The sequence below is a fragment of the Papio anubis genome, chromosome 1, assembly GCF_008728515.1.
Source record: "Papio anubis isolate 15944 chromosome 1, Panubis1.0, whole genome shotgun sequence".
Lineage (NCBI taxonomy): Eukaryota > Metazoa > Chordata > Mammalia > Primates > Cercopithecidae > Papio > Papio anubis.
The window spans coordinates 195,566,170-195,593,135 of record NC_044976.1 but is presented as its reverse complement, the minus strand read 5'-3'; the positions used below and the strand labels follow the sequence as shown (position 1 = coordinate 195,593,135).

The window sequence follows — 26,966 nt, the reverse complement described above, 5'->3', positions numbered from 1 at the left end:
TTTATTCATTTGTTTATTCAGGAACAATATGGAGATCCAAAACGGAGTGAGATGCAGGCACTGCCTCAAGGAACTGGCCATTAATGAGATTAAAAGTCAGTTTGGATCATTTAGGAAGGAACGATCACACGCTGTTGAGATCAGGGAAGGCTTTATGAAGGAAGTGGCATTTGAGCTGGGATGTGACAGCCTTCAAGAATGGATAGGATTTGGATGGGCTAGTGATGGGCAGAAGGCTTTGAGAGCAGCGGCCTAGAGGGAATCCCAGGTGTTTGTGGAGCAAACATGTCCAGTGGATGGATGGGAGATAATGCTGAGAAGTGGGCTGTGACAGAGCCTAGAAGCTGAATTGTCTGGCTAGGAGAATGGATTTAGTTTGGGGAGCAATAAGCAGCCACTAGAGGGTTGGAGCAGAGAAATAATTACATGAAACTATCTCAATAATATAGTAAAAGAGGTAGAGCATGAGGAAAGATTGAAGGAGACATCCGAGGCTATTGCACCTGCCCAGATACCAGGTTAGGTACCTTACCAGGTCTGACTGCTTGGAGCCAGAACCCCAGGATCCTGGATCCTAGATCATCATTCCCCATTCACCACATTGTCTGCCTTGGGTGACAGGCAATCCTCAATCCTCACCTTCCCTAGCAGCTTCCTTCCCCACCTCCTTGGCCAGGAGCCCCTGAAGGAGCAGACTTGCTTTGGGGCACTTTCTCCCCAGTCTGAGCCAGCAGTCCCTCTCCAACACTCCTCTTCTTCATGAGTGGATAGTGGCAGGAGGGGCAGTGAGACAGGTGGGTTGATATTTTCTCTGCCCATCTCTCTGGCTGGCTTGGGGTTTGTTTTGGGCTCAGAGCAATGGCAGATGAGATCAAAGGCAGCCATCAGAGCATAAACCCATTAGCTGCCTGGTCCCCAAGTCCCCCAATCCCGGCTGTCTTGTTCCATTAGAAACAGTCTATTGAAATAAGCACTTTAGAGCTGGGATTCACCAGGCAACTCCTATCTGCTCCTGCACGCAAGCCGGCTGCTCCCTGAGAACAGAAAAGAAACATACTTGTCTGCCGGATTGTCTTCCCTTTTGCAGACTCAGCCAGGAACCAATTCATTCTGCATGCTTCTGGAGCCATCCTTGAACATTGAGTCCTGCATTTCTGAGCTGTGTTCAGCCCAAATCCTTCCACCAAAGGTTAGGCTGCAGGCAGGCGCTCCTGTTACAGGGAGCAGAACCCTTATAGTCACACAGCCTTAATTTAGTTAGGGCCTTCATCATGAGGAGTAATAAGCCTGAACCTCCAACATGGGTTTGGTCTAAACCTGCCACTTCCTAATCAGGTCACTTCACTTAGCAAAGACTCTATTTCCCCATTTCTAGGTAAGTGTGTGTGTCGCTGGGGGGCTTCAAGTCTTTTGTCCCTGGCTCAACCAGATCTGTTTTTATCTTATGTGTATATTGGGCTTCCAAATATGCTTTCATCCGAAGAAGACTTGATGACTTAATTTTTTTAAATCATCAGATGAGATGAACTTTAAGGTCTATTCCAGCTCTAACATTTGCAATTTTTATTTATTTTCTATAAAAATGCAAACAGACTTAAGAGGATAATAATTCAGTTATCAATGAATACCTAAGCAGAAATTAGCAGTGATAGAGCCCAGGTCAGGCTGCAGAGTTCAGGAAGGGAGAAAAAGACAGGAGTATCGCAAAGATCTGTGAGGCCCGTTCTGGAGTCCAGCCAGCAGACATCATGCTGACAAAGATGCAGTATCAAACACATACACACACGCACGCAAACACACTCAGAAAAATGTTTCCTATATCACATTATCTAAAAAGTACATCAATATCTTCCCAATTATATATTGATGTCTTTAGAAATTGCTTCACTCCACTTAGATGCTCCCCAGGGCAGGGATTGAATCTCATACACATTTTTGGTATCTCCAATGCCCAGTACTGGGCCTGCTTCAATAAATGCTTGTTGAAATGAACTTCTCTAGAACCTTTCAGAAACACCGGACACCTGAATGACCTAAGTATATAATACTATCACCTGGGAATAATCCTAATAATACCAACTTACGGCTATAGAGCACTGCACATGTGGAGAAGTGATTTTTAAATCCACATCTTCTTTGACAGGCCTAAAAAGATCCCTGTAGGGTAATCAGGGCAAGTATTTGTCACTCCACGATAAAGAAAAGGAAACTGAAACAGAAACAAGTTAAAGTGGTTTGCAAAAGATTACACAATTTCTGCCTTCATCGTACCAGTTCCGATCTCTTTACTCCTTAAGCTCAAAAATCCAACAACTGCAAAAAGAGAAGCACAAACAACGAAATGACAGAGCACAGAGTAGGACACTGGCCCTGCCTTCTGCTCCCACCCCTAGACAGTTCCTCCTCCCTGCACCCCCAAATCATACTTACGCGAGACCCAGGTCACAGAACAAACATGCTTCCATCATGAATCCCTCTCAGACCAGTCCTGGGTGAGGAAGGCAGGATGCATAGGAATAATCTACCCAGACAATCCAGAGTCCAGCTCACTGTAGCTAACACCAAGGCCTTTTGTCCAGTGTCATCTCGTTAACTGGGCAAAGCTTTGCTGCAGTGTGGTTCCAGAGTCCAAGCCCAGAACACTGCTCAGGGTCTCAGGCTGCTGAGATTCCCCGGCACTTGGCAAGCTTAATATAGCTCCCCACAGCCAAACTTGGCCTTGGCCTCTGCACACAGCCCAGTTGGCCAGGACCAAAGCTTCCATCTGACCTTTCAACCCCAATCCCTCTGTACAGACATATGGTCCAGGAATAGCAGCCCTGCTACTCACACAGCTCTGAAGATGAATTGACTGGCCAGGTTTGGCTCAATCAAACTTGAGTGTGGTGGCTAAAAGTGGCCTCAGAGGGATGGTGCCTTGCCCAGTTCCTACCCACAGGATCTGTCTACCACCTCACCCTATTTTATTTCTTTTTAGATATTATGATTTTTATTTGAAACTATCTTGTTTATTCCTTAGGATTTTGTGTGTCCTGCCTGCTATTTTGTAATTGCCATGAGAGTAAAGACCTTGGCCACTTTATTCCATGCTTATCCCTAAAACCTAGGACAATATCAATTAGTACCTGATGCACACAGTAGGTCCACATAAATAGTTATTGGGATGAATGTCAATGCCCTTTGCAAAACTGTACTTTCATCCCAAAACTTCAATGTACTTTCTGTCTCTAACTACCAGATTTTACTCGCCTTCCTGGACTCTGTTCACAGGAAAGAAAGGGAATAAACAAACCTCATACATTATGAAGCATAGGGTATCAATGGCCCTGCTGATTACAGTGGCTATGGGTGGTATAAATACATGTAAACCCCCACTGCTTCTTCATCCCCACTCCTCCGAGCAGTTTTATACTCTCACTGGGGTCAAGGAATATATATTGAGCAGTTTATAGGTCCTTCTCTTTGCTCCCTTCAGGTCTGCCCCTGCGTCTATGACAGCACACAGGCAGCACCGAAGTGCAATGGATCTGCATAATGTGGCCACCTCTCCCACAAGATTCCCCGGGAGCACTGATTATCCATCTTTTAATCCTTGGCAGCCAACAGGAAGATCTTGGGGTCACTGTGCAAGTCAGCATATATCACAGCATTAGGAAAATGCAGGATCGTGAACACAGGGTTGCAGGCCAGGGGACAGGTTCTCATTTTGGCTCTGTTTTTGACTGGCTGTGTGAGGCCGGACAAGTCACTTGGGCTCCCCAAGTCTTGCTACTTCATTTGTGGAATAAAGGGTTTGGACAGAATGAGTGATCCTCATTTGAGCAGGGGTGGGGCAGTTAGGATCCCTGTGGGGCTTTTGTTACCTGCACAAGGGCCAAAATATGGGATGAGGGAGAAATGTGTACTCTGAAAAATGTCCTAAAGGTGAGAACCATAAGATTAGAAACTGGGGTGAAGATGACTGGCCAAATTAGACCCAAGAACGTAGTTTATTTGGCCTGAAGAATGCATTAAAAGTCTGTGAATCTGAACAGCTTTGAGGGAGCAGGGCAGTTCTCCACAGTCCACACCCGCCCCATTGACTTACACACCCCTCATTCACTCACCTCCTGTGTTACCTGACTGGCCCCAGCTCCTGGAATCCCTACACTAGCTTATCTCTAAGGCAGTTTCCTAATTATCTCATCCATGGAGCAATACATTTTTGAAGTCCTTACTGGCTCTATGCTATAACTCCACAAGAATTTGCTTTCAGACGCCTAGAATATGAGGTGTCTCAGAGGAGACTCCAGGCGTGGTTACTGAAGTTCTCTCTGGAGTAGCAGAAAATGCTGACATAAAAGGAGCCCTGCCTCCTCTTCAAAACCATATTCAAAGGAGGCTTTGGGACTGCGTTAGTCAGTGATCTCCAAAGAAACAGAATCTATAGGAGGCGTGTGTGTGTGTGTGTGTGTGTGTGTGTGTATGTATTTTAAATTTCATTATAAGCAATTGTCTCACATGATTTTGGAGGCTGATAAGTCCCAAGATCCACAGGGTGAGTCAGCAAACTGGAGACCCAAAAAAGCTCATGGCACACTCCAAAGGCCAGCAGGCTGGAGACCCAGGAAGAGCAAATGCTTCAGTTCAAGTTCAGAGACAGGAAAAAAATGATGTCACAGTTCAAAGGTCATAGGCAGGAAAGTTCTCTCTTACTCAGAGGAGGGTGAGCTTTTTTGTTCTATTCAGATCTTCAACTAATTGGATGATGCCCACTCACATTAGAGAAGGCAAACTCCTTTACTCAGTCTACCTATTTAAATGTTCATCTCATCCAAAAGCACCCTCTCAGAAACACCCAGAACAATGTTTAACCAAATATGAGGGCATCCTATGGCACAGTCAAGTTGACACGTAAAGGACCTGCCAGTTCTGCCTCTAGGTGTGCTGGTAGTTGGGGCAGCAGGAACCCTGGCTATTATACAGGGAGAGAAGAAGGTATGGCAGATGGGATTATTGTTCTTAATACTTCACTCCTTTTCATTCTTCATATTCTTTGCATCGTGTCTCTGCAGTACCTCCCAGTAGCATAGACACAGCCTTCTTCCTTGTCCCATCAATGTTGGAATCTGTCATATTTTGTTTTGCTTGGTTTTGTTCTTTTGAAATGGAGTCTCACTCTGTTGCCCAGGCTGAAGTGCAGTGGTGCAGTGGCACGATCTCGGCTCACTGCAACCTCCGCCTCCCAGGTTCAAGCTATTCCCCTGCCTCAGCCTCCCGAGTAGCTGGGATTACAGGCGTCTGCCACCATGCCCGGCTAATTTTTTGTATTTTTAGAAGAGACACGGTTTCACTTTATTAGCCAGGATGGTCTTGACCTCCTGACCTCGTGATCCACCCACCTCGGCCTCTCAAAGTGCTGGAATTACAGGCATGAGCCACCGCCCCTGGCCTGAATCAGTCATTTGGTTTTCTTACGCTGATGGAATATCAGTGGGCATGATTTGAGCAGAGACTTCACTGTGCTTTCTGGGTTGGGTTTGGACTTTCACATTTCTATGACACACCATGAGAAAAGCATGCCCCAGGTAGCTGCTGCTCCTACTGAAACCTGAGTGGGCTATAGCTGAGCCCACTCACTCACCATCTGAAGCAGAGCCATCTGTCCTAGTCTAAGGTAGACATATGAGTGAGAAGATAAGTGTCTGGGAATTTTTTGTTATGCAGCATTATTGCAGCAAGAGCCAACCATTACAAGAGGTGAAGGATGATGACCTTAGTGTGGTATTGCTAGAAGGAAGTAAAGACATCTGGTCATCCTATAGGCTCTGCAGAGTAGCAACCTACCATGTACCATGCAAATACCTCTTCTCCTCCATCATAGCAGAAGGTACTCGAAATTAAGGTAAAGTTTCCTTCCCGACTTCCCATAGTATCAGAGACAGCATGTAATGCAGTCTGCCTTGTTCTCAATTTATCCATTGCCATACCTGTCTATTTCTCCTCTCTGTTGTAAGCTCCTGAAAAGCAATGGCCATATCCTGATCATTTCTGCATTGCCTTTAACAAGAGCACATGGCACTTCAGTGACTCAATAAGTGCTCATGATTGAATTGAGAAGAATGAAAGAGGTCCACTCTGCTGATGACACAAACAACCCTGAGAGATGTTGAAATCACAGCCAGGGCTGAACTACTAAAACCACAAGGCAGGTTCCCTTTTGGTCACAGTCCCCTGGACCATGAGGAGTTGTCAGTTCTTCAGGACCGCTCAGCCTGAGGACACATGCAATGAAGGCCCTGCCTGAAGGACGTCTGCAGAGACCATCCAACCCCTTCGCCAAGCACACATTATGCACCTGCTGAGTGCTGGTTCTGCTCCAGGAGCAGCCTGGGTGAGACCATGTAAGATGGCTGGAAAGGCCTTGGAGAGGAAGAACACCTACCTGAGAGCTGGGTGGGGCAACCAGGTTGATTCCTGGAGGTGCTGCCAGTGCTCCTGAGGGTGGGCCCATGGCAGAGGTGATGACTCGATACGGAGAGCCCAGGGCATTGAGGGGGGTCCCCACTGCACTCAGAGTCCGTGGGGCACTCACTGGGGTGTCCGTGTAGCTGGGGTGGCTGTCCATTGGCTTCCCTGTGGACAAGGCTGCTGATGGGCTCATGGATGTAGAGCCAGTGTGGCCAGGGGAGCCTGCAAGGAGAAGAAGAATATAGGTGGTGGGAGGTTGGGGGGCAACGAAATGGGCCCTGGGGGACAGAAGCTCAGCCCCACCTTTCTTTCCTGTATCTTGCCCCTCTTTTTAGCCACACCTACACATCTGTGAGCCCTAGGTGCTCTCACCTACACTACCCTGGTGGTATAAAGACAAGCGAGGGACACAGCGGGGAGAGGGCCTGGCCTAGGACAGAAATAAGCATGGATGTTCTCTGGGGCCCAGCTTGGAATCCACTCTGGGTGATGCTGGATCCACAGCCAGTGCAACAAGGGGCACAGTCCACAAGCTCCTGGCCTGAGTGACTGTGGCCTGGGCCAGCCAGCCAGGGAAGGTGAGTCTATACCAAACCTCAGATGGGGAGAGTGAGTAGGTTCCCAGGCTGCTCCAGAATTCCCTGCCTAGAACTCATATTGCTCTGAGAATCGGGGCAGGGCTGAGATCCATTCATGTATATGCAACAAACATTTATTAGGGTGCCAGGTGCTAGGGATTCAGAGTTGAAGAGCACACAGTCGTTGACGTCAGGGGTCACATTGCATAATAATGACGGGGAAGGCAGTGGCTGTCGTCATACTCCTAGTTTCCTATATCTATTGAAGCTTTATGTACATGATGTTCTTGTCCTGTCCTTCTCTATAGCACAGGGTTAATTAGCACTCAGGGGAGAAGACTTGGAATGGCTAGGCATGGCTTTATGGCCACAGAGGCCCAGGAAACACAGGAAGGCAAGTGCAGACCGGACTGCTGAGACCATTTCTGCCTCCAAGAATAGAATGCTGCAACCAAAAGTGTCTGTAGAACAGGGTCTGGGTGAGGAGATCATCAGTGCCACTTTCTTCCAATAAACTGAACCCACATTCCCCTGTAGTCAGTAGCAAACTCGAGATGAAACAGGAGAGTGCCCTCCTGTCATCTTGGGAGCCCCGCATGGAACATTCTCTCCAGAAGAGAGGAGCTATAAACTTTAGGATCTGTGGCAGCAAAGCAGAGACTAGAAAACACCATGGGGAAGCCCACCGTGGATCACATCATTAGATCCCTGTGCAGCTAGCATGCAAGAACAGATGCGAGAGGAAGCCATGTGCACAGTAGCAGCACGCGGCACATCCATGGCACCCACGCTGTCCACATGGACAGAAAGGGAGAGGATTAAGTACTCAGTAAGCACGGCCTGCTAGAGAAGCTACCCCATTCTCAGATGGCTGCTGTGAGTCAGACACCTTGCCAAGCAGATGTGATAAGGAGTGGAGGAAGTTATATGCCTAACTTTATGTGGCTCACTATTCATTCAACAAATACTTCTTGAGTGCCTACTATGTGCAAGGCATTGTCCTAAGCCTTTGGGCAACATCAGTGGGTGCTAAGTGTAGTGTTAGGAGTAGGATGCTGGGAGAAACTGGCTTCCTTCAAATTCTGGAGGACAACAGGGAGTGTCAGAAATATAACTGTGAAACCATTCTTAAACATAAATATCCCACTGGAAAAAATGTCAACCTGCAGTTTCTCTTGGAGCTTCTGCTAGCTTAGTTAAGGGCTACTTGTAGAAGGAAGTCACTCCAAGGAAGCTGTGACCCTCGTTCTACCTATGAAGCTTTGGTCTATCAGGGACGATTGCCTCATAAACAGGTAAGTTCCAACACCCCATGTCCTAAGTACCACAATCAAGGAGGAAATACATGCTGCAGGCCCGCGGGGGAGTGGCAAAGTGGTTAAAATGAATAACTCACATATTTATTATTTGTCCTCAATAGCATCAGGCAATTTCCATAATGTTATCCTGACAATAAGCCTATGAAGATCATTTCAGCCTTTTGCAGATGAGAAAACTTAGGCTCCATCTAACCCCATACCATTCCCCGTTCCAGGGTGACTTACCTCTGCCTCCACTGTCTAGAAGCTCTTATTCAACCTTCAAGTCTAACTCAAGTGCCACCTCCTCCAGGAAGCTTTTCCTAGTGTTCCTGGTCTGGTTTGCTGCCCTTTTCTGTTTCCTAAAACTGTCTGTCCTTACTCGTATCTTAGCATTTGTTATACTGTATCGCCATATTTGCTTATTCCCCTGTCTTTCCCACTAAACAAAAAGGAAAAAACCATGTCCAGTTTTGTTTCTCCATCTCTATCAGATTACCTGGCACTGCCCAGGTAGTTAGTTGCAAAGCCTCGATTCAAATTGCCAATCTGAAACCCACACTCTCCTCTGTGTTTATTGTCAAGGACAGCAAAGATGATTGGAGAGCCATCTGCACCAAGAGTACAAGATGACTCAATTATGAAGTGATCTCAAGCTGAAAGTTCATCTGAAGGAGAGAAAAGAGGGCAGCACTCAAGAACTCAAAGCCAAGAAAACCAAGAGACTCTTTTCAGATGGCCACTCATTGGAAAGAGCAGTTTTAGACTCTTCTGAGGCCCTGGGGGCTGTGACATTTAACGAGCCAATGTATACCTTGAGTCTGTTACTAAGATAAAGTGTGACAGGAGAGTTAGGAGCCAGCCCTGACTCAATGGGTGAGGAGCCATGAACTCCACTGGGAAGACAGCTGTCCTTCCCCCATGACCAAGCTATCTGAAGGAAATTGACTTTCCCTTCTTGCTTAGGCTTGCCAAAAACAGACCAGACCACCCTGCAACTTTCCTTTTTATTCTGCTTTAAACAGATCTGAGAGAGACTGCGCCTTCTATTTCTTTATCCCCAGGGTCAAGAACCAAAGCCTGACATCAGGCCTAGACTGAGGGGACAGGCAAGAGCAAGAGTTTGCTTCACACTCATCAATTCAAGAGTTCCAGGGTGTGGTCCCTCTGCCACCAGTGACAAAGGACATTTTAAGTGGTATGTCAGCAAACTTAAAAGAAAATTAATAGTTTTAGATTTATGTTTTCTGTTTCCTGTTGTTTATCGGGAGGGACTGAGCTCTCGTTTTTTGTTATAAAATTATCTTCCTAAAGATAGCTATTTAAGCTTTCTTAAAAACAGTAAATTGAATTGATTTAAGAAAAAGTCTAAGTACAGAGGATATATAAAATATCATGAAAATAGTATGCAAAGGAATGATGTTTAAGAAACATCAACCTGCACAAAAATATACAAATATGGACTTTGAAGAACTCATGAGTTGTTTCAAAAATAAAATGAGATAATGATGTGAAAGTGATTTGAAACTTAAAGTACATTTTTGTTGTTATCATTATTAAAAAGAAGTAAGGCAACTTGACTACTCGGCACAGTGGTGAGAATAGTACATCGTTGAGATACAATGAAATAATGAGTTAAAGTTTGGCTATCAATGGCCTTTAAAATGTGATTTATTTCTGTTGAGTCAATGACCCAGAAGAGGTGGGCTATTTTATAACTACATTTTAAAAAGTAAAATAGAATTTTAAAAGGCAAATACATCTTAGACAAATGCATTTTAGTTCTTTGCCTCTCACAATGGCCCAGTAGTTCTTAGAAATAAATAGCTTTGCTTTTAGACAAGTTGGAAAACAATAACTTTTATGACAAAAGTGTTTCTCAATGGAAAATTCATCTATTCTCTCAAATAGACACTAATGCATACCTGTCTGTGATGTCTTTGTCAGCCTCTCTCATTCCTTTTTTTTTCCCCCACAGCCCCATGGAAACTATAGCTAATACCAATAGGCACCACAAGTTTTCCAGATACCTGATTATATCTTATTTCTTTTCCTTCCCCACCGAGAGCCTTCTGGTTAAGCTATGAACTAGGCAGAAAACTGACAGGTTTCCCTTCAGCACCAGCTGCAAGTAGGCAGGCTCCTGTTTGAAGGATGAGTGGTATTTATTGCAAATTGATCGAGGGTAGACTCTGTCTAGCCCTCAGCCTAGGATAAGTCTAGTCCAAATCTGAAGTCAAGGTTTTCCCTAATGCTCTCTTTTGGTCCTTGCAATGATTTAAATGCATGTGTCCTTCCAAACTTTGTGTTGGAATTTAAACCATAAGAGAGTAGTAACAGGTGGGGCCTTTTGGAGGTAAGTAGGCCATGAGGGCTCCACCCTCACAAATGGGATTAATGCCCTTATAAGACAGGACTTCAGTGAACTGCCTGGCCCCTTCATCTCTTCTGCATCAGAGGATGCACCATTTGTCCATTTTTCCATCCCTTCCATCATGTGAGGCACCATCTTTGGAAGCAGAGAGTGGCCCTCACCAGACACGAACCCACTCGCATCTTGATCCTGAACTTCCAAGTCTCCAGAACTGTGAGCAATAAATTCCTATTATTTATAAATTACCTAGTCTGAGGTATCTTCAACAGCACAAATGGCCTGATTCAGTCTCTCAGCCCAATTCACTCTGTGACGTGACCGCTGGCCCTGGCATCCCATCAACCTTGCTCCCTGCCTTCCCCTGTGCCCTCTTGATCTTCCAGCCACCTATACCAGATGCCTGGAAAATGCACCAAGTCTGTAGGCTGCAGAGTTCATTCTCTTTGCTCAGGCAATGATTTTATTTACAAAATAATTTATCTAATGAAAAAGCACTAGTGGAGTTCCTCAAAAGGTTTTCTTCTCTCCTGGTAACATACCCAAGAATAGCATTGCATCCTCCTGGGTCTCATTTCCCCCAGTAAGGAGCTGGCACTCAGTGACCTGTAAGATCCGTTCCAGCACTAATGTTTCATGAGCATTGGGTAGGACCTGGCTCATTGGCACTGAAAAGAAAGAAGTGCAGGTGTTGGTGGTCTGGAATGGTCTGAGCCTGGACCAGGTGCTGAGGGGTACCTGTCACCATCAACTGGACCATGTTAGGCCTTCAAACCATTTGGCATTCCAATTAAAGGTGCTAAGAATGTCACCAGGAGCCGAAACTGAGAAGGGAATCTGTAGAGTGCATAACTCTACAATGACTCCAAAAGTCCCTGTGTTCATTGATGGCAATATGGTTTCAGGGATGCAGGACTAAGGAGGAGACAAGAGCTCGGAAGTCAAAGAGTTCTAGGTTGAGGTTCTGCCACTTTCCAGCTATGTAAATTTGAGCAAGGAACATGACCTCTATAAACTGCAGTTTCCTCATTCATAAATTGAGACAAATAGGCCTAACTCAGAGGACTGCTGAGAGCTCCTGAGATTATGAAGTCATTAATTTTTTGTTAATTAATGTATATAACTAGGTATAAAGTTTATCAACAGAAATTATTTGCATAAGAAAGCAATGTCCCTGATGTTTACCAGAACCCCAATCTCTAAACAATGAATTGCATTGCGTGTGTGTGTGTGTCTGTGTGTGTGTGTGTGTGTGTGTGTGAGAGAGAGAGAGAGAGAGAGAGACTTACTGAGAAAGGGGACACAAAAGCCAGGGTACTTAGAACTACAGAATTCTTACCAAGGTAAGGAAGTTGCTTAGCAACCTCATCCTCAGCCAATAAAAGCAAAATGTCAAGCATGCAGTTTTTCTGACTGGCCAGACAAGGTAGCAAATGTCTTGGTGTTTCCACCCCTTTGCTGCTGTGCCAGGAAGGGTAGAGAGTTTGCTCTCCCATTAGCAACCCTCTTCAGGTTAGAATGGAAACTTGTAATGAATCATTGATAATGGCTAATGCCCACCCATGGGGAAAGGGACAGAGCTAAAGACTTGGCATTTTTCAGAGTCAGGAGTCTCCATATGAAGTCACAGGAGCACCATGGGGCCCTGTCCCACTCTGATCTCTCCCACGGTGGAAGTGTCACACACCAAAGCCTGCCTCTGTTCCTCCAAGGGAGGGATATGGTGTGAAAGCCCAGCAATCACAGGATTCTCAGACACGTGGCTTAGTTTTCTTTGTCTGTAGCAAATTTACTCATATATCCTTTCCCGGCTCGACTCTTAACACAGACATGCTGCTGAGCAAGGTCAGCAGGAGATTGCCAGGCACAGGCACTTCAACCAACAACTGACTGTCACCGCCTCTGTTGTGTAACAATAACAATAACTAATATTTACTGAGCAACTGCCACAAGCCAGACATGGTTCTAAACACTTTATACATGTTGAGCATCTCTAACCTAGAAATCCCAAATCCAAAATGCTTCAAAATCCAAAACTTTTTCAGCACTGACATGACTCTCAAAAGAAACGTTCATGGGAGTATTTGGGATTTTTGGATTAGGAAGTGCAAAACCAGTAAGTATATAATGTAAATATCCCAAAATCAAAAATATTCAAAATCTGAAATATTTTGATTCACAAGCATTTCCAATAAGGGATACTCAGCTTGGAGTGGCTAATATTTATTAGGCACCTACTATGTGCCATTCACCCTTCCAAGGGTATGGCATGCATCATCTTGTTTAATATTCTCAAGGGCCCTTGGAAATAAGGTACTATTAGTATCCTCATCCCCATTTTACTGACAGGAAAGTGGAGCCACAGGGAGATTAAGCAAACTGCCAAGACCTCCTAGCTGGTAAAAAGCAGGGCCAGGATCCAAATCCAGGCAGTCTCGTGCCGGGGCTGCTGTGCTGAACTCCTGCACTGTGCTTGCCACTTGCCAGGGTAGAAGAGAGATAGTGGAAGGTAAGCCCAGATAAGCCCAAAATGGGTGGACTATGTGTAAGAACAATTAAGATACTCAATTCTTACCCTATGCTCTTTACAACTTACTTATGGATCATAATGCATTCTTTTCCTTTAGAACACACATAATTGCAGCAAATGAACAAAATGACTAGGAGTAGGGGGCAGGGGACTGGGCCCCCAAAGGTGCTAATAAAACAAGGATTAAAATATTTTTCCAGGTGCACCTCAACTTACTTTAATATGTGGAACCCGATTTTGCATTCTGGAGTAGAGGTTGGCAAACTTTTTCTTTCAAGGGTCAGACAGTAAGCATTTCAGTCTTGCTGGCTGTACCGTCTCTGTGACAACTACTCACAATATCCTTTGTAGTGTGAAAGCAGCCACAGTCAATGGGTAAGCTAATGCACACAGATATGGCTGCATTCCAATAAGCTTGCAGACCTCTAGGGGATCATTCTGGAGAAGTTCTATTACCATTACCGTTTCTGATTGCTCTTCAGTTAGTAGTGATCCCCAACACCTTAGCACCACACTGCTCTTCCTCCAGCTTCCCTGTCACCAAGCTGGATTGACTGTCAAAGCTACACAGAGGGGCCAGCAGATCATCGAGTTCAACCCCTCAGTTACAAGCAAGGACACTGGGGAAAGCAGGTACGGCTTGCCCAGGACCTGTGGCTGTTTGTGGTTCCCCTGAGTCCCCTTGGAGCCACCTGGGGTGGCAGGAAGGGGAGTAGAGGGGGCTGAGCCACAGTGAGTCCTCCTCCCACCCTTTGGTAAAATAGCTCAATGCTACCAACCACAAGGGTTACCCTTCCACAGTGTGAGGGTTAAATAAAATCAAGCCTGGAAAATTCTAAACACATAATAAAAGTTAGTTCCCTTTTCTACAGAAAATCTGGAGACTATGGCACTAAATTTAGCTAGAATTTGGTATGTACCTTTTTCTTAGAGGAGATTCGCCTGTTCTTAAAGTGTCAGATGGCACACTATGAGATGCTGACAGAGTAAATAAGACATGGATTCTGCCTTGGAGGGAGCACCATTTTCAGAAAATTATGTTTTCACAAATCATCCCAGGGCAGGCACTCATGAGGTCAGACAGAAATGGAGCCATGACCTGGGACTTCCAACTCCTATCATTTTCAGGAGACCATCGCCCCAGGCGGTGACTTTGAGAAGTCCTGACCCCCCCATTTCCTCAAATGCAAATGGAACAACCTGGAGTTCCTTGCCCTCTTTTATCAGCTACTGTAACCAGATGGGGGCAGAAGTGGGGGACAGCAAGAGTTTCAAGGTTAAAGGTCAATCCCAAACTCCTGTTGGGATTTCAGAATTAACATCCAAACTTGAAAAGTGGAGAGGCCTGTTATCATCTTTAATTCAAAAAGCATTTAAAAGATGTCAGAGGAATGGGAAACAAAGTGCTTAATGAGTATTTTGAAGTGTTTCTTCTAGGCTGGTTGCCTGGGTTTCATTTCTGTGACTCAACATCTCCTTTGTTCCTCCTTTTCATTTTATTGGTCACTAGTGTCATGGGGAAGCAGCCTTCTGGAGGGTTCAGGGCTCACAGTATCTGTGTTTGCACAGCCCCAGCGATGCGGAGAGCAGAGGTTGGAGAGGAGGGGAAGAACATTCTAGACTGATGGAGAATGCCAGTCAGTCAGTCAGCCAGCACACCTGGCTAACCATCTGCTTGTACATGGGTTGTGTAAGACACCAAGAGCGTGAAGCCCATTCCCTGCCCTGGCAGAATGTATAAACTAGTGACAAGCTCTGATGCCTTCAAAACATTTGGAGATTAATTATTTCTGCAAATTTTTCTTAGGGCTGAGTTTAAGTGAATGGATTCAAAGAATTCAGGGATTTAAAACCTGAGAACAGGTAATGTTCTGCATATTACCCAGTGGTAACATGGGACTAGGAATATAGTTTGCTGTATTTTAAGATGACTGCCATCTTTAGAAGACAATCTATAGAGATTGCCTCGTTCAGATAGAGAGAGCCTATCTGAACAAGAAATCCAGAGAGAGAAATGGACAGAAGTCATGGACTCAAGAGCTGGGTGTGCACATAATTGATGTTCAAGGACTTTAGGAACGAGGGGAGAACTGGGGGCACCCTTACTGGCATCTGCTTCAAACACTCATTGACATCTGCCTTCATGGACTAACTGGTACACGGTGTACCAGTATAAGGAATTGGCTTAAAGGGACAGCCAGCCGGTCCTCGTTAGCAGGATCCCCTGGAGCCTCTCATTTGTTAGGGATGGCATAATATCCATCTGTACCAGCAAGGTCTATAATTTGGTGCTGGCTGGGAAAGGTGGTGTGCAAGCAAAATGTCATTAATTATATGCAGAAATGTTCACAGAAATTCTGCTAGACTAGACTCAAATTCTAGGTCTATAACAATTTGCAGCAAGCCCTCAAAAGGGCCACTTTATCATTCTGAACCTCAGTTTCCTAATCTGTCTAATGGGAATAATTTCTGCCTTACAGACTACACTGTCAGTTTGAAGTTTGAATGAAATAGACGGTGGCCTCCAGGAGGAGGCCCCTCTATCTATAGTGCTGAGATTGACTCAGCTCTGACTGAGTACCCTTAATTCAAGCATCTAAAATCTGAAATGCTTCACAATCCAGAACTTTTCGAATACCAGGATGATGCTCAAAGGAAATGCTCGTTGGAGCATTTTGGATTTCAGATTTCTGGATTATAGATGCTCAATTGGGGAAGTATAATGCAAACATTCCAAAATAAAAAGAAATTCCCAAATCCAAAACACTTCCGGTGTTAAGCGTTTTGGAGGTAGGATACTTAACTTGTATCAACTCATGTCATAACTACAGTACCACTTTAAGGTTGGTAGTTTTATTTTCCCCATTATATGGGGATTAAGCACAGGGCTTGGCACAGAATAGGCACTCAACGAATATGTTTTGACTGATAACCCAGTGATTGGTATGGAAACAGATAGCACATATTTATAAAGAGTTTGGGGAATGTAAGACATTATGTAGCAGATGGAATAACCTTGAGCCCAGGAGCCAGAAGACCGACCTGCTGTTTCTGCCTGTGTGCCCTTGGGCAAGTCTCTCAACCTCTCTTCTATAAAACGAGGTGGTTCTTCAAGTTCTAAAAGTCTGGTTTCTAAACAAAAGCAACCAACATGGTCATATTAATTTACAACATAATTAATTGAGACTGGTGACTAGATTGGTCACAGTATAAGCTAGTTTGTGTTTGTTCATTCACAAAATAATAATAATAAATGTTTGTTGAGCAAATAAGATGGTAGAAGTGTTGAGCCTATTTAAGATATGTACGTTTTCAAGCAATTTAAAAAGCATGGTAGGAGCATATTAGCATATTAACGGGGTGTTAATTACAAAAGAATCTTTTAAAGCAGGTTTTCTAAAATCCCCACTGAGTAACCATTAGCTTGTGGTACTTGAAACACAAACTATTCACATGTGTTACTTAGAAGTAATAAAATTGTAATTTAAAAGTAATCTGCCAACTTGTCACGAATTTAGACTGATTTTTCTCTCAATTGATCCAAATGAGTGAGGTTTTGCTATAATTATATATAATGCTGGTAATAATGAGGCTGATTATCAATCTTTCCCTGCTTTTCACTACCTCCATCATTACAGATTTTAGGGGAGGGAGGCGGGCGTGAAGGGAGGTGGGAGGAGTGGGAGGGAGGGGAAGAGGGGGGTGGAGGAGAGGGAGAGAGGCAGGGATGCCACTCTCTCCTTCCCCCTTCCTTCAAGTACTAGAAGCAACCCCAGGTCCCACCCTGAGCAGCTCATCAGCCCTTCTCTGGGGGCTGCATGAATCCAGGTGCAACTGCCCTGTGTGGCTTCCAAAGGCTAGCCAGCTGGTCCGAACTGGGGTTGCATGAAGCATGCAGCAGCGTCAACCCATCCGCTAATGCATACTTTCATTCTCACATTCCCACTGAGAGGCTGAGAGGGCTGAGCCTCCAGGGGCAGAAGGAGGGCCTCTTCTACACGCTCTCCACTCCCCCACATGTTCCTTGATTTTCCCCACTGAGGAAGCCAGAAAGGGCTTTTGTAGCAGAGAAGGTGTCCTTCTCATCAGAAGAAAGTTTCCCTCCACTCCCCATTCACTGGAAATTTAATGTCTAACATCTTGTTTTCTACATCTGTTAAAATGTAAAGCTTTGCACCAGTGAAACAGGTATAAAATACCTTCCCATTCCATCTCAGGGTATTGTGCAGCCTACATGTTTATGTGAAAGTCCCTTTGAAAATGCTCATAATAATTCAAATATAAGAAATGCATATTAGCTAATCCCTGGTGTCTAAGTGGCTCTTTTGTGGAAAGAGGAGGGAGAAGAAGATTAGGCTGGGCTGGGAGCCCTGGGGACGGGAACACAAACTGGGAGTTGAATTGTGAGGAGCTGGAGTCAAACTGTGGAGTGTTCTAGTGAGAAAGGCCCAGGGTCAAAATCCTGGGAGAGGCCAAGGATTGAATTGGGAAGGGGTGGGAAGGGCTGTGCTGGGTAACTGCTATAAGAATTTACAGAGTAGTACAATATAGTACATGGTAGGGCTGGGATTAAAATCTGGATCTGCTGCTTTTCCTCATATTCGAATGCCACTTGTATCATTTAGCAACCAAGTTCCCTTTGGCAAGTTATTAATTTCTCTGTCCCCCAGTTTTTGCATCTGTATAATGGGGATAATAAAACTACCAACCTTAAAGTGGTGTTGTAGTTATGAAATGAGTTGATACAGGTTAAGTATCTCTTATCCAAAATGCTTAACACCAGAAGTGTTTTGGATTTAGGATTTTTTTTTTATTTTGGAATGTTTGCATTATACTTAGCAATTGAGCATCTATAATCAAGAAATCTGAAACCCAAAATGCTCCAATGAGCGTTTCCTTTGAGCATCATCTTGGCATTCAAAAAGTTCTGGATTTTGAAGCATTTCAGATTTTAGATGCTTGGATTAGGGATACTCAACCTGTATTTTCACTTTCTTCTGAGGATCACTGAGCCAGGACTGAGTCAATCTCATGAGAGCCATCGAAACCCATGCATTCTAGAAAATTCACTTCATTCCCTGGGCCTTTGTGTCTTCTACTTTTAAAAAGAGGAGAAAACACCAGCTTCCTCTGGGAGCCCCTGGCACACCCGCCATCCAATGCTGGTGGCTAAGTTCTCTGCAGACCTAGAAGCTTCATAATGAGGGGAAGGAAGAGGTGGGGCATTTAGATTACTCTTTGCACAATTTCTTCCCCCAGTTGCTATTCAGCTCTCTATATCTTGGTGAGATTGTAAATGTTTTAGAAAATAGTTTATACTAAATATGTTCCTTCCTAAATCTCATAAACAGTTACTCCTTTCCACATAAACCTTAACCACTTATGCCCATGATAGGTTCCAATTAGCCACCCACATATCTGTGGAGGGGAAAAATATGTTCTAGCATACACACACACATGCACACACACACATACAAGCACGTCCAGCTCAGTCCCTTCTCTATGGCTATTTTCAGGTGAAAAAGCAATTATTCTACATGAATGGCCAGGGTCATCTGGACAGGTCTTTTGTAAATCAGTATGTCCCCAAGAGAAGCCACCAATTAATTCTGCAGAGATCACTGTTGCTCTTCAGTGTCTCTTAACCTACCGTGCAGCTTATTCCTCAATGGCCAGCCCATTGGGTCTGCAACAACCAGCCAGTGCTGAGGCTGCATTTCTGAGGTCGGATTGGGGCACCAGGAGCTCCCTGCGGGTGTGCTGCTGCCCCTGGCTTTGCAGAACAAATGTGTCACTCACAGAAGCTGTGAGAGGCAGCTCAGCAGTGTGAACTCTGGAAGCTAGTCTGCCTGGGTTCAAATCCCTGGCTGTGTCATTTTCTAGCTATGAGACCTTAAGCAAGTTATTTCACTTCTCAAAGCCTCTGTTTCTTCATCTCTAAAAGGAGTATGAGAACAATGGTAACAGTACCCACTCCTAGGGTTGTTCTGAGGATTACATGCGCCGAGGCTGGTAAAGTGCTTACAATGGTAGTGAGCATTAGTGTTACAGTGTGTTTGTTAAATGAAATGAGAGAAGTCCTCTCTCTCCCTGATCTCCTTCTCACCCTGAGGATTACTGCACAATTGGATGGGGGGATTACAGGCTTTGTTTTGCCATCTTCTAAGAGGCAGCAACTGTCTCATCCCAGAAAAACAAACCTATTACTGAGCAGCTGGCAAACCCTGGACTTGGCAGAGAAGGAGAAGAGAAGGGTTCTCTCATCATCACATGGTAGGGCCCAAAGCTGGGGGATTGGGCACCTTTGTGGAGCCACTGTCACCCAGGTAGCCACCACACTTTGGCCAGTCTGAGCAATCTCTTGTTCACTGATCGGATGATGCTCTGACATCTGGTAAGCGTGGTCCAAGCCACAAATCTCTGGTGTTATTTCCAAAAGGTGACTTTCCTTCCTGGAGATTCTTATACAAATCATGGGGACCCTCTGTAATTCCACGTGCTCATATGTAAAAGGGCAGGCAGTTATACACCAAATATTTTAATAAGTGCAGTGCAACTTGCTGCATTGGGGCAGGGGAAGTTAGAGGCCGAAGGTGACGTCCACTCTGATGCTGCAATTTCCCCTATGCCTGCTGGTGAGTCCTCCTGTATCCCTCTCCCTCATCACAGAAAGTTCTCAAACAGACCTCCCTGCAGTTGGGGGTGGAGTCCTTTGGCTCAGCATTTAGGCCTCCTCTTAAACTGGTGCATGCCAACAAAATGGAAAACGTCAACAGAACTAAACAAAATAATTGTTCTCCTCCCTCAAGAATGACAAGGAAAAGTGGCGTTAGAGGAGACATGTAGACAACCTACATGACCCTTTCCCCTCAAGTTCCCTATGCTGTACTGAACTATTTCCTTCCATAACTGAACCACTGTGTTTCCTTCTATCTGAAATCTAATTACACTGAATACCAGAGCCCCCACAATTATGAAAATCTATGCCAGCAAAATGTGAGGGTCTTTGTGGATTTAATTTTATTTTCCCAGATTCCACATTTATTATTTTACAATAATGTCTGATTTTTAACTATTTTGTGTGTTAGTCCCTGAGCAAGATAGAGGGGAAGAAAATACTGTATTAGGTAGCAAATATATGGACAACACTGTAGCAGCTGTGTTTCACATGCTAGCTCATTTAATTTTCACAATACTCTAAGGATGAGATTATAAATCCCATTTTAGAGAGAAAGGTGCTAAGGCTCAGAGAGGTTCACTAGCTTGCCTAAGGTCACACAGCTAGTAAGTGAAAAACTGGGAACCAAACTCAGTACACTACCTCTTCCCGTCCCCTCCTCCTCGTGCTCTTTTCACTATATTAAAGCAATAATATAAATTTGAGTAAGGGGGTTTTCTGGAAATGTTCTGCAGCTCAGCCCCATGTAAACTTGGACTTGTCTCTGCCTTCCTTTGAGCCTCATTTTACACATCTATAAAATGAGAACCTAAGATGCTGTTTCAGGTCCTTAGGATGCTAACATTCCAAGATGCCAGCCCCCATGAAATTTTAACTAGATCTTCTTTCTCTGGCTCTTACTTTAGTTCTCTCCCTAAATATTTCTAGCTTCAACTCTTTTATTCACCCAACTGTCTACAAGGGTCTCTTTGGCATTAATGAAGACATAGTCTCACAGACCTTGGGGGGGCCCACGAATCTGGCTGAAAATGAGCATGCACCTCTCACAAATGAACTAAGATGTAAAGGAAAAAGCAATTCTCAGCTCTGAATGGGACTGAGGTGGGAATTGAGGAGGCTTTTCACATCTGGAGCCCAAACATAGACTAGAGATCAAATGCCCAGGACACAGCATTAGCCACTGCTCTCCCTCTGTCATCAGACTGGCCCAAAGAACTTGAACATCACCTCGGGAGCACTTCCATGGCCCTCACCTCAAGTCCAAGTACAACCTACCCAGGCGTTTGCTATTACACACACCATGCAGTATTATAAAGTGTCTGTGTAACAAGCCTGCCCCAGTCCCAAAGGGCAGAGACTGTGTCTCATTCACATTTGTGTTCCCAGTGCCCAACACCATGCCTGCTTCATAAAAACTACCCTGAATGAATGTGCAAACTCCCAGGTCTAACACCTGGTGACAGAGATTGCTTCTACCTTGCAGTGTTTTACCATGCCTCCCAGAGGGTTCTGCCCAGCTGAGTTAGGCAAGCTTTACTCCCAAGGCTTCCGATGAATTGGTCCACGGAGGAAGTCTGGAGAGCAGGAACTTTTCAATTCTCAAGACCTTATAAGAATTTCTGCTTTGTCTCGCCTGCCAGAATCTTCCTTTGGCTCCCAGCAACATAAGCTACATGCCTCCAACTGACAAGCAGGAGGCCAGTTGGTCAGCTGTTGCTTCCATTTACTCAGAGTTGGGCGGCTGTACTGTTTCTGTCACTGAATCAAGGGATCCTTGGGACGGATGTGCTAGGGCGTTAAGGCAGCCTGAGGACCTAGTCTCCGGAAGCTTCTGTGAAGTGTGACTGGGCTGCCCTGCCTGGCACGGTGACTTGATTCTTCAGTTTGCCAATTCTCTAAGAGCCCCAACCCCCCATCCCCAGATCTCTACCCCCAGAGTGGAAGTGATTGCAGCAACCCTTGCAATAGAATTGGGGGCAGCAGCAGGGGAGGAGAGAAGAGGCTATTAGCAAATCAAAAGGAAAGAAAACAGGGAAAGGAAAACACAGTAGCAAATTAAAACACTATGTTTTCTTTTTAAAAATCCAATTACAGGGAAATCTGCTTTTGGGTAAAACAATCATGCCCTTGTTGCAAAGTATCCCAGGAACCCTCAAGATAGGCAAAACCTTTTTAATCACATTTTTTTCTCATTACAAGTTGGCTAATAGGAACATCATAGTAATTCCCCGTTAACTCTTCCACTTTTCACACCCACACAAACACACTGGGTTATAACAATGCTCTTATTCTATCTTTGTCTCAGACACATTCTCGAGCATGTTGGTTTACTCTCTCCTTAGAATATCCCCATATCCTCATTCTGACATGCAAATGTATCCTCACCTACCGACCATTCTCGCCTCCTCTCCTCTCTCATGCACGCGTGCACACACACGCACAAAAACGCTATATACACACTATATATGCATATAAACATATATGTTCTCCTTTTAATTCAATACTAATCCAGTCATTCGTATTTCCCAATTTCTTCTCAGTCTCTCATACAAGTCCAAGCAGTGAAGCCCAAGGGAGATACTTACCTCCATAGCCTGCGGGAAACTTCATGAAGTGAGAATAATTTCCATACATGTTTACTCTTCAGTTCATGTTCCTCTCCTGTGCGGCTTCTAAATAGTACAGCCTCTCCCGGCTCCCAGGCACAGCCTGGCTTTCTTCAACTTGGGTTAACAAGAGTGGTCATCGCTTCCTAGCAGCCCGGGGAGCACAGGCTGGGCCAGCCCTCTGGGATTAGTCAGGAATCTGCCTCTAGATCGGAGAGTCCACATAGTGCGTTTGAGACGGCTGTGGCGGCAGCAGCTGGTGCCTGTCAGTAATCACGCATAATGCTGCCGCCGCCGCCGCCGCCGCCACCGCTACTCTTGCCACCGCCGTCGCTGCTGCTTGAGATCCTGTTGCTAGTTTGATTAACTCAGGGTTGGGCTGCTGCGTGCGACTTTTCCAGCTCCCGGCGCGTCCCCAGAGGTCCCTGCCGGGTGGCACGATCTATTATCTAGGAAGCCAATCGATGTATGACCGCCCGGTGTAGGTCAGGAGAGAGGGGGCAGACGGCAGGGGATGGAAGACTCTTTAGGTGCCTGTTCCTTGACTTGCATCCACAAAAATCAATGGGGTTTTATTAAAATGTATTTTCTCATTCGAGCTTCTATCTGTCCAATGTACTTGGTATTTGATCTGTGAAAGGAGGAGGGGGTAGGGTTCAATTGAGAACAGGGCCCTTTCAGAAGCCCAAGGTTAGAAAAGCGTGATACTCAATCTCCAGCTAGGGAAAGCTAAAATAGAGCAGCCCTTAAGTTTAGGTGGGCCTCTCCTGCTTGGGTGGCCTGAAGCATTTATCTGTGCTCTAACAACGGGAGGTTGACAAGTGCAGCTGGAGCCAGAGCTCACTCAGGTGGAAAACTTACAGGTAGGGAGGAGGGGTTGGCTTGATGTGAAGGTCTTTCTCTGCATTATTTTATATACCATTGTTATCCTGCCACCTGTTCAAAACACCACGGGGTCCTCACTGACCCAGAGCCTGTCTTGTGTGGAACTGACCCGAGATTAAAGAATCTAAGCATCTCGTTGACGTTTGGGTCTGTCATCGAGCTTTCGTGACAAGTCACCGCTCAGCCTATACTTGAACACCTCCAATAATGGGGAGCTCACCACTTTCTCATTCCATCTCTAGACAGTTTTCACCACAAGAAAGTTTCTTATAGAGATCAAACCTGCTCTTTTTCCCTACAGCTTCTGCCCACAGGTGCTAGACTGCTCCCAGGGGCCACACAAGAGAAGCCTGAAAGATGAAAAAAGTCTTTCGCAGTGGGATCCTCTGCAAATCCTGAGATTGATCTGCTGTGCCCATAATCCCCCTTTCCCTCAGCATCTCTGGCTCTTTCAGTAATTCTGTGTATCAGCAAGTGTTCATGTCTATTACCAACCTATCCCTTTTCTAATAATGTACTTCAATTTACATAGATACCCTCACCGTGAGGAAGGGGGTTGGCCAGACTTGGATGCGATCCTCTGGATAAGGTCCAAACCTTTTCCTCATGGTATATGTGTTGGCAGTGTGATGGGATGCTGTCAACATACTCACTGGAGGTCTGTTTCATGGGCTGAGCTCTGATGGGCTGGAGAAAAGATAAGAGATTTTCTCCTGATGCAGCACAAGACATAGAGAGCCAGAGAGGTAAGTCAACTCAGAGTCCCACAGAAAAAAAACAAGATTCAAATGCTAGGAGAAGCCAAAACAAAAATGTAGAATAAAAGGCCAGAGGCAGGAACAAAGTCACGATGACAAAGAAGGAGGTCAAAATGGGGAATCAGAGCAAAAGCATGTCAGAAAGGAGGAAGAAAGATCCAGGCCATCACTGTAAAGAGCTTTGGAGAGCCCAGAGCTGCCTTGACTGTTGCTGGGATGAGAGTCCAGTGGACATGAGTAATGTAGAATACAGGAGGACCATTTGCTCACTTGCATTAGCTGGGCAGCTCTGCATGTTAATTCATGTAGAACCAACTTCATAAAAATCTCCCCCACCCCTACCTCCCCCAAGTTGTGTTCTCTTATATACATTCTTCATCCCATCCTCTGGCAATTGGTTTTGGGACCTACATGAAATGCTTCCTATATTCCTCTGAAGTTAAAACTTTTTGGCTTCCTTCATCATCCCAAATCTTTTGGGATCCTGCTTCTGTTGTACAAAGTATTTCTTATTCATACCCCTATTGCATGACTTCTGAAAATCTGATGGACTGCTTTTTCATATTTTATTCAACTCATTGATAAAAATGTTGACATGGACATAGCAAAGACAACATGTTATATCACTAAAAAGTCCATTCATTAGTGCCTTAGACACTTTGCTCTGCTACTCACTAGCTATACGGCCTTGAAAGGCTATATGTATAGTAAAAGCACCAACTCACAAGCCAACCTTGCTGGGTAAAAATCCCTGTTCCAGTGCTTACAGTCTCATAATACTGGCAAATGACTAAATCTCCCTGAGCTTCAGTTACCTTATAGGGCTCCATGAGGATTAAATGAGTCAATACATGTTAAGCACTTGAAATATGCCAGATAAATACTAAATGCTCGATACATGTAATCTAATTTGATGCAAATGATGGGGAGGAGAAGGAGGTCAAGGAGGAAGAGGATGTAACCCTAAGCCACTCACTTTGTGGCTCCTGTCCTTTTTCTCATTTGTAAAATGATGAAGCAGAGCTACCTGGGTTCCAATATCACCTTCAACTTTAAAACTGAACGCAGACTAATCCGTCACCCATTCCATAATTGTCCATTTTCTCCATAGTGGTATCTGAAGCAAGTGTCTTGTAATCTACAGTTTTCTATTGTATGCATGTCAGAAAAGGAAATGAGTTACTTAAACTGGTTTTTTGGTGAACCTGTGTTTGCAAGGGTTTTTCCAAGTACTCAAGTATTCAAAAACCATTCTTTAAAAATCACAGTCTACAGACTTGTCCAAGGTCATTGTCAAGATGATCTGTTGGTTAATCCACCAACAGATAGACTCTTTCTTCACCTTTTTCTAAGTTCAGTACATTGTCTATTTCTTTTCCTCACAGAAGAAAAACCAAATCCTAACCTGGCCTGGAAAAGGCTCACCGTTTGTGGGGTGTCTCAGCCTATCATGTGAGCCCTATGTAGAGGAAAGTGCTTTGGGGCAGTAATCACAAGGCCTGGGATACATACTCTCTGGGAAAAACATCCATGCTGCCAGCCTTACTAAGGTTTCTGGTTTTAGTTTTGGTTTTGTGAATGATATGTGACGAGAGTTGGGCACGTGCTCATTTTTACACTGCAAAGTTCTATACAATGGCTTTGTAAAACAAATGCAAATAATTATTATTTTCCTGATTTTCTTTGTTCCCTTTCTCTGAGAGTTCCTTCATATCTGGCTGTTTTGCCCACTGTAGGGGTACGGTGTGTTCATTCCAACTTCTAGTTTGATATAGTTTGGATGTTTTTCCCATCCAAATCTCATGTTGAAATGTGATCCCTAATGTTGGAATGTAGCCTAGTGGGAGGTATTAGATCATGGGGTGGATCCCTCATGAATGTCTTAGTGCCATCCTTTTGGTGATGAGTGAGTTCTTGCTCAGTTAGCTCACAGGAGATCTGGTTGTTGAAGAGTTTGGGACCTCCCCCTCCACTCTCTTGACCGCTCTCTCACCATGTGACACACGGGCTCTCCCTTTGCCTTCCACCATCACTTAAGCAAGTCACTTTGTGGCTCCTGTCCTTTTTCTCATTTGTAAAATGATGGAGCAGAGCTACATGGGTTCCAATATCACCTTCAGCTTTAAAACTGAATGCAGACTGATCCATCACCCATTCCATAATCGTCCATTTTCTCCATAGTGGTATCTGAAGCAAGTGTCTTATAATCTACAATTGAAAAGCCTCCTGGGCTTCACCAGGAGCTGAACAGACACTGACCCCATGCTTTTTTTAACACCTTGCAGAACTGTGAGCCAATTAAACCTTTTCTCTCATAAATTACCCAGCCTCAGGTATTTCTTTATGACAACACTAAAAGGACTAACACATAGTTCATTGTTCATGCCCGTTTACCTATTCTCATCTCTAAAATTCTTACCTATCATTCAAGTTCCAGCCCAGTTCCCACCATGACCACACTTATCCAAAACGATGTCTCCCTAACCTAGTCTGACAAAACTTATTGTCCAGTGTGTTCAGGTGACACTTAGTGTGTACGGCCTTGTGGCATCCCCAGTGAAATGGCAAGGAATGGTTATTTATCTTTTGTTTGAATATGTCTTATCTTCATAACATTAACCCTTCAAATATAGTGATAATGTATTACGTGTCTTTGTTTTCTCATCTAAGTGCTAAAACACACAGTAGGTGCTCAACAAATATTTTTATATCAAAAATGCTTTACATAATTAAATATGTCAAAAACAATATACCAAAGAGTACCCCAGTATGCTTTTCTTATGATACCTTCCATGTGGCTTAATATCCCAT

General features: G+C 44.6%; 1 protein-coding gene across 2 annotated transcripts in view; it reads right to left on the bottom strand.

The window, feature by feature from the left end:
• The window catches only part of RXRG (retinoid X receptor gamma), a 44,529-nt gene extending 21,399 nt beyond the window's left edge, over positions 1-23,130 (bottom strand). Inside the window, exons 1-2 of one of the 2 annotated variants that reach the window (XM_003893488.5) lie at positions 22,492-23,130; positions 6,425-6,672 (exon numbers count right to left, since the gene is read on the bottom strand). In XM_003893488.5, coding sequence (XP_003893537.1) covers positions 6,425-6,672; positions 22,492-22,540 — 297 coding nt within the window. In that variant the 5' untranslated portion in view covers positions 22,541-23,130. Of the gene's footprint in view, positions 1-2,430; positions 2,706-6,424; positions 6,673-22,491 lie in introns of those variants that run through there. The other variant, XM_009192868.4, reaches the window with a different exon arrangement.
• Positions 23,131-26,966: the final 3,836 nt, after the last annotated feature.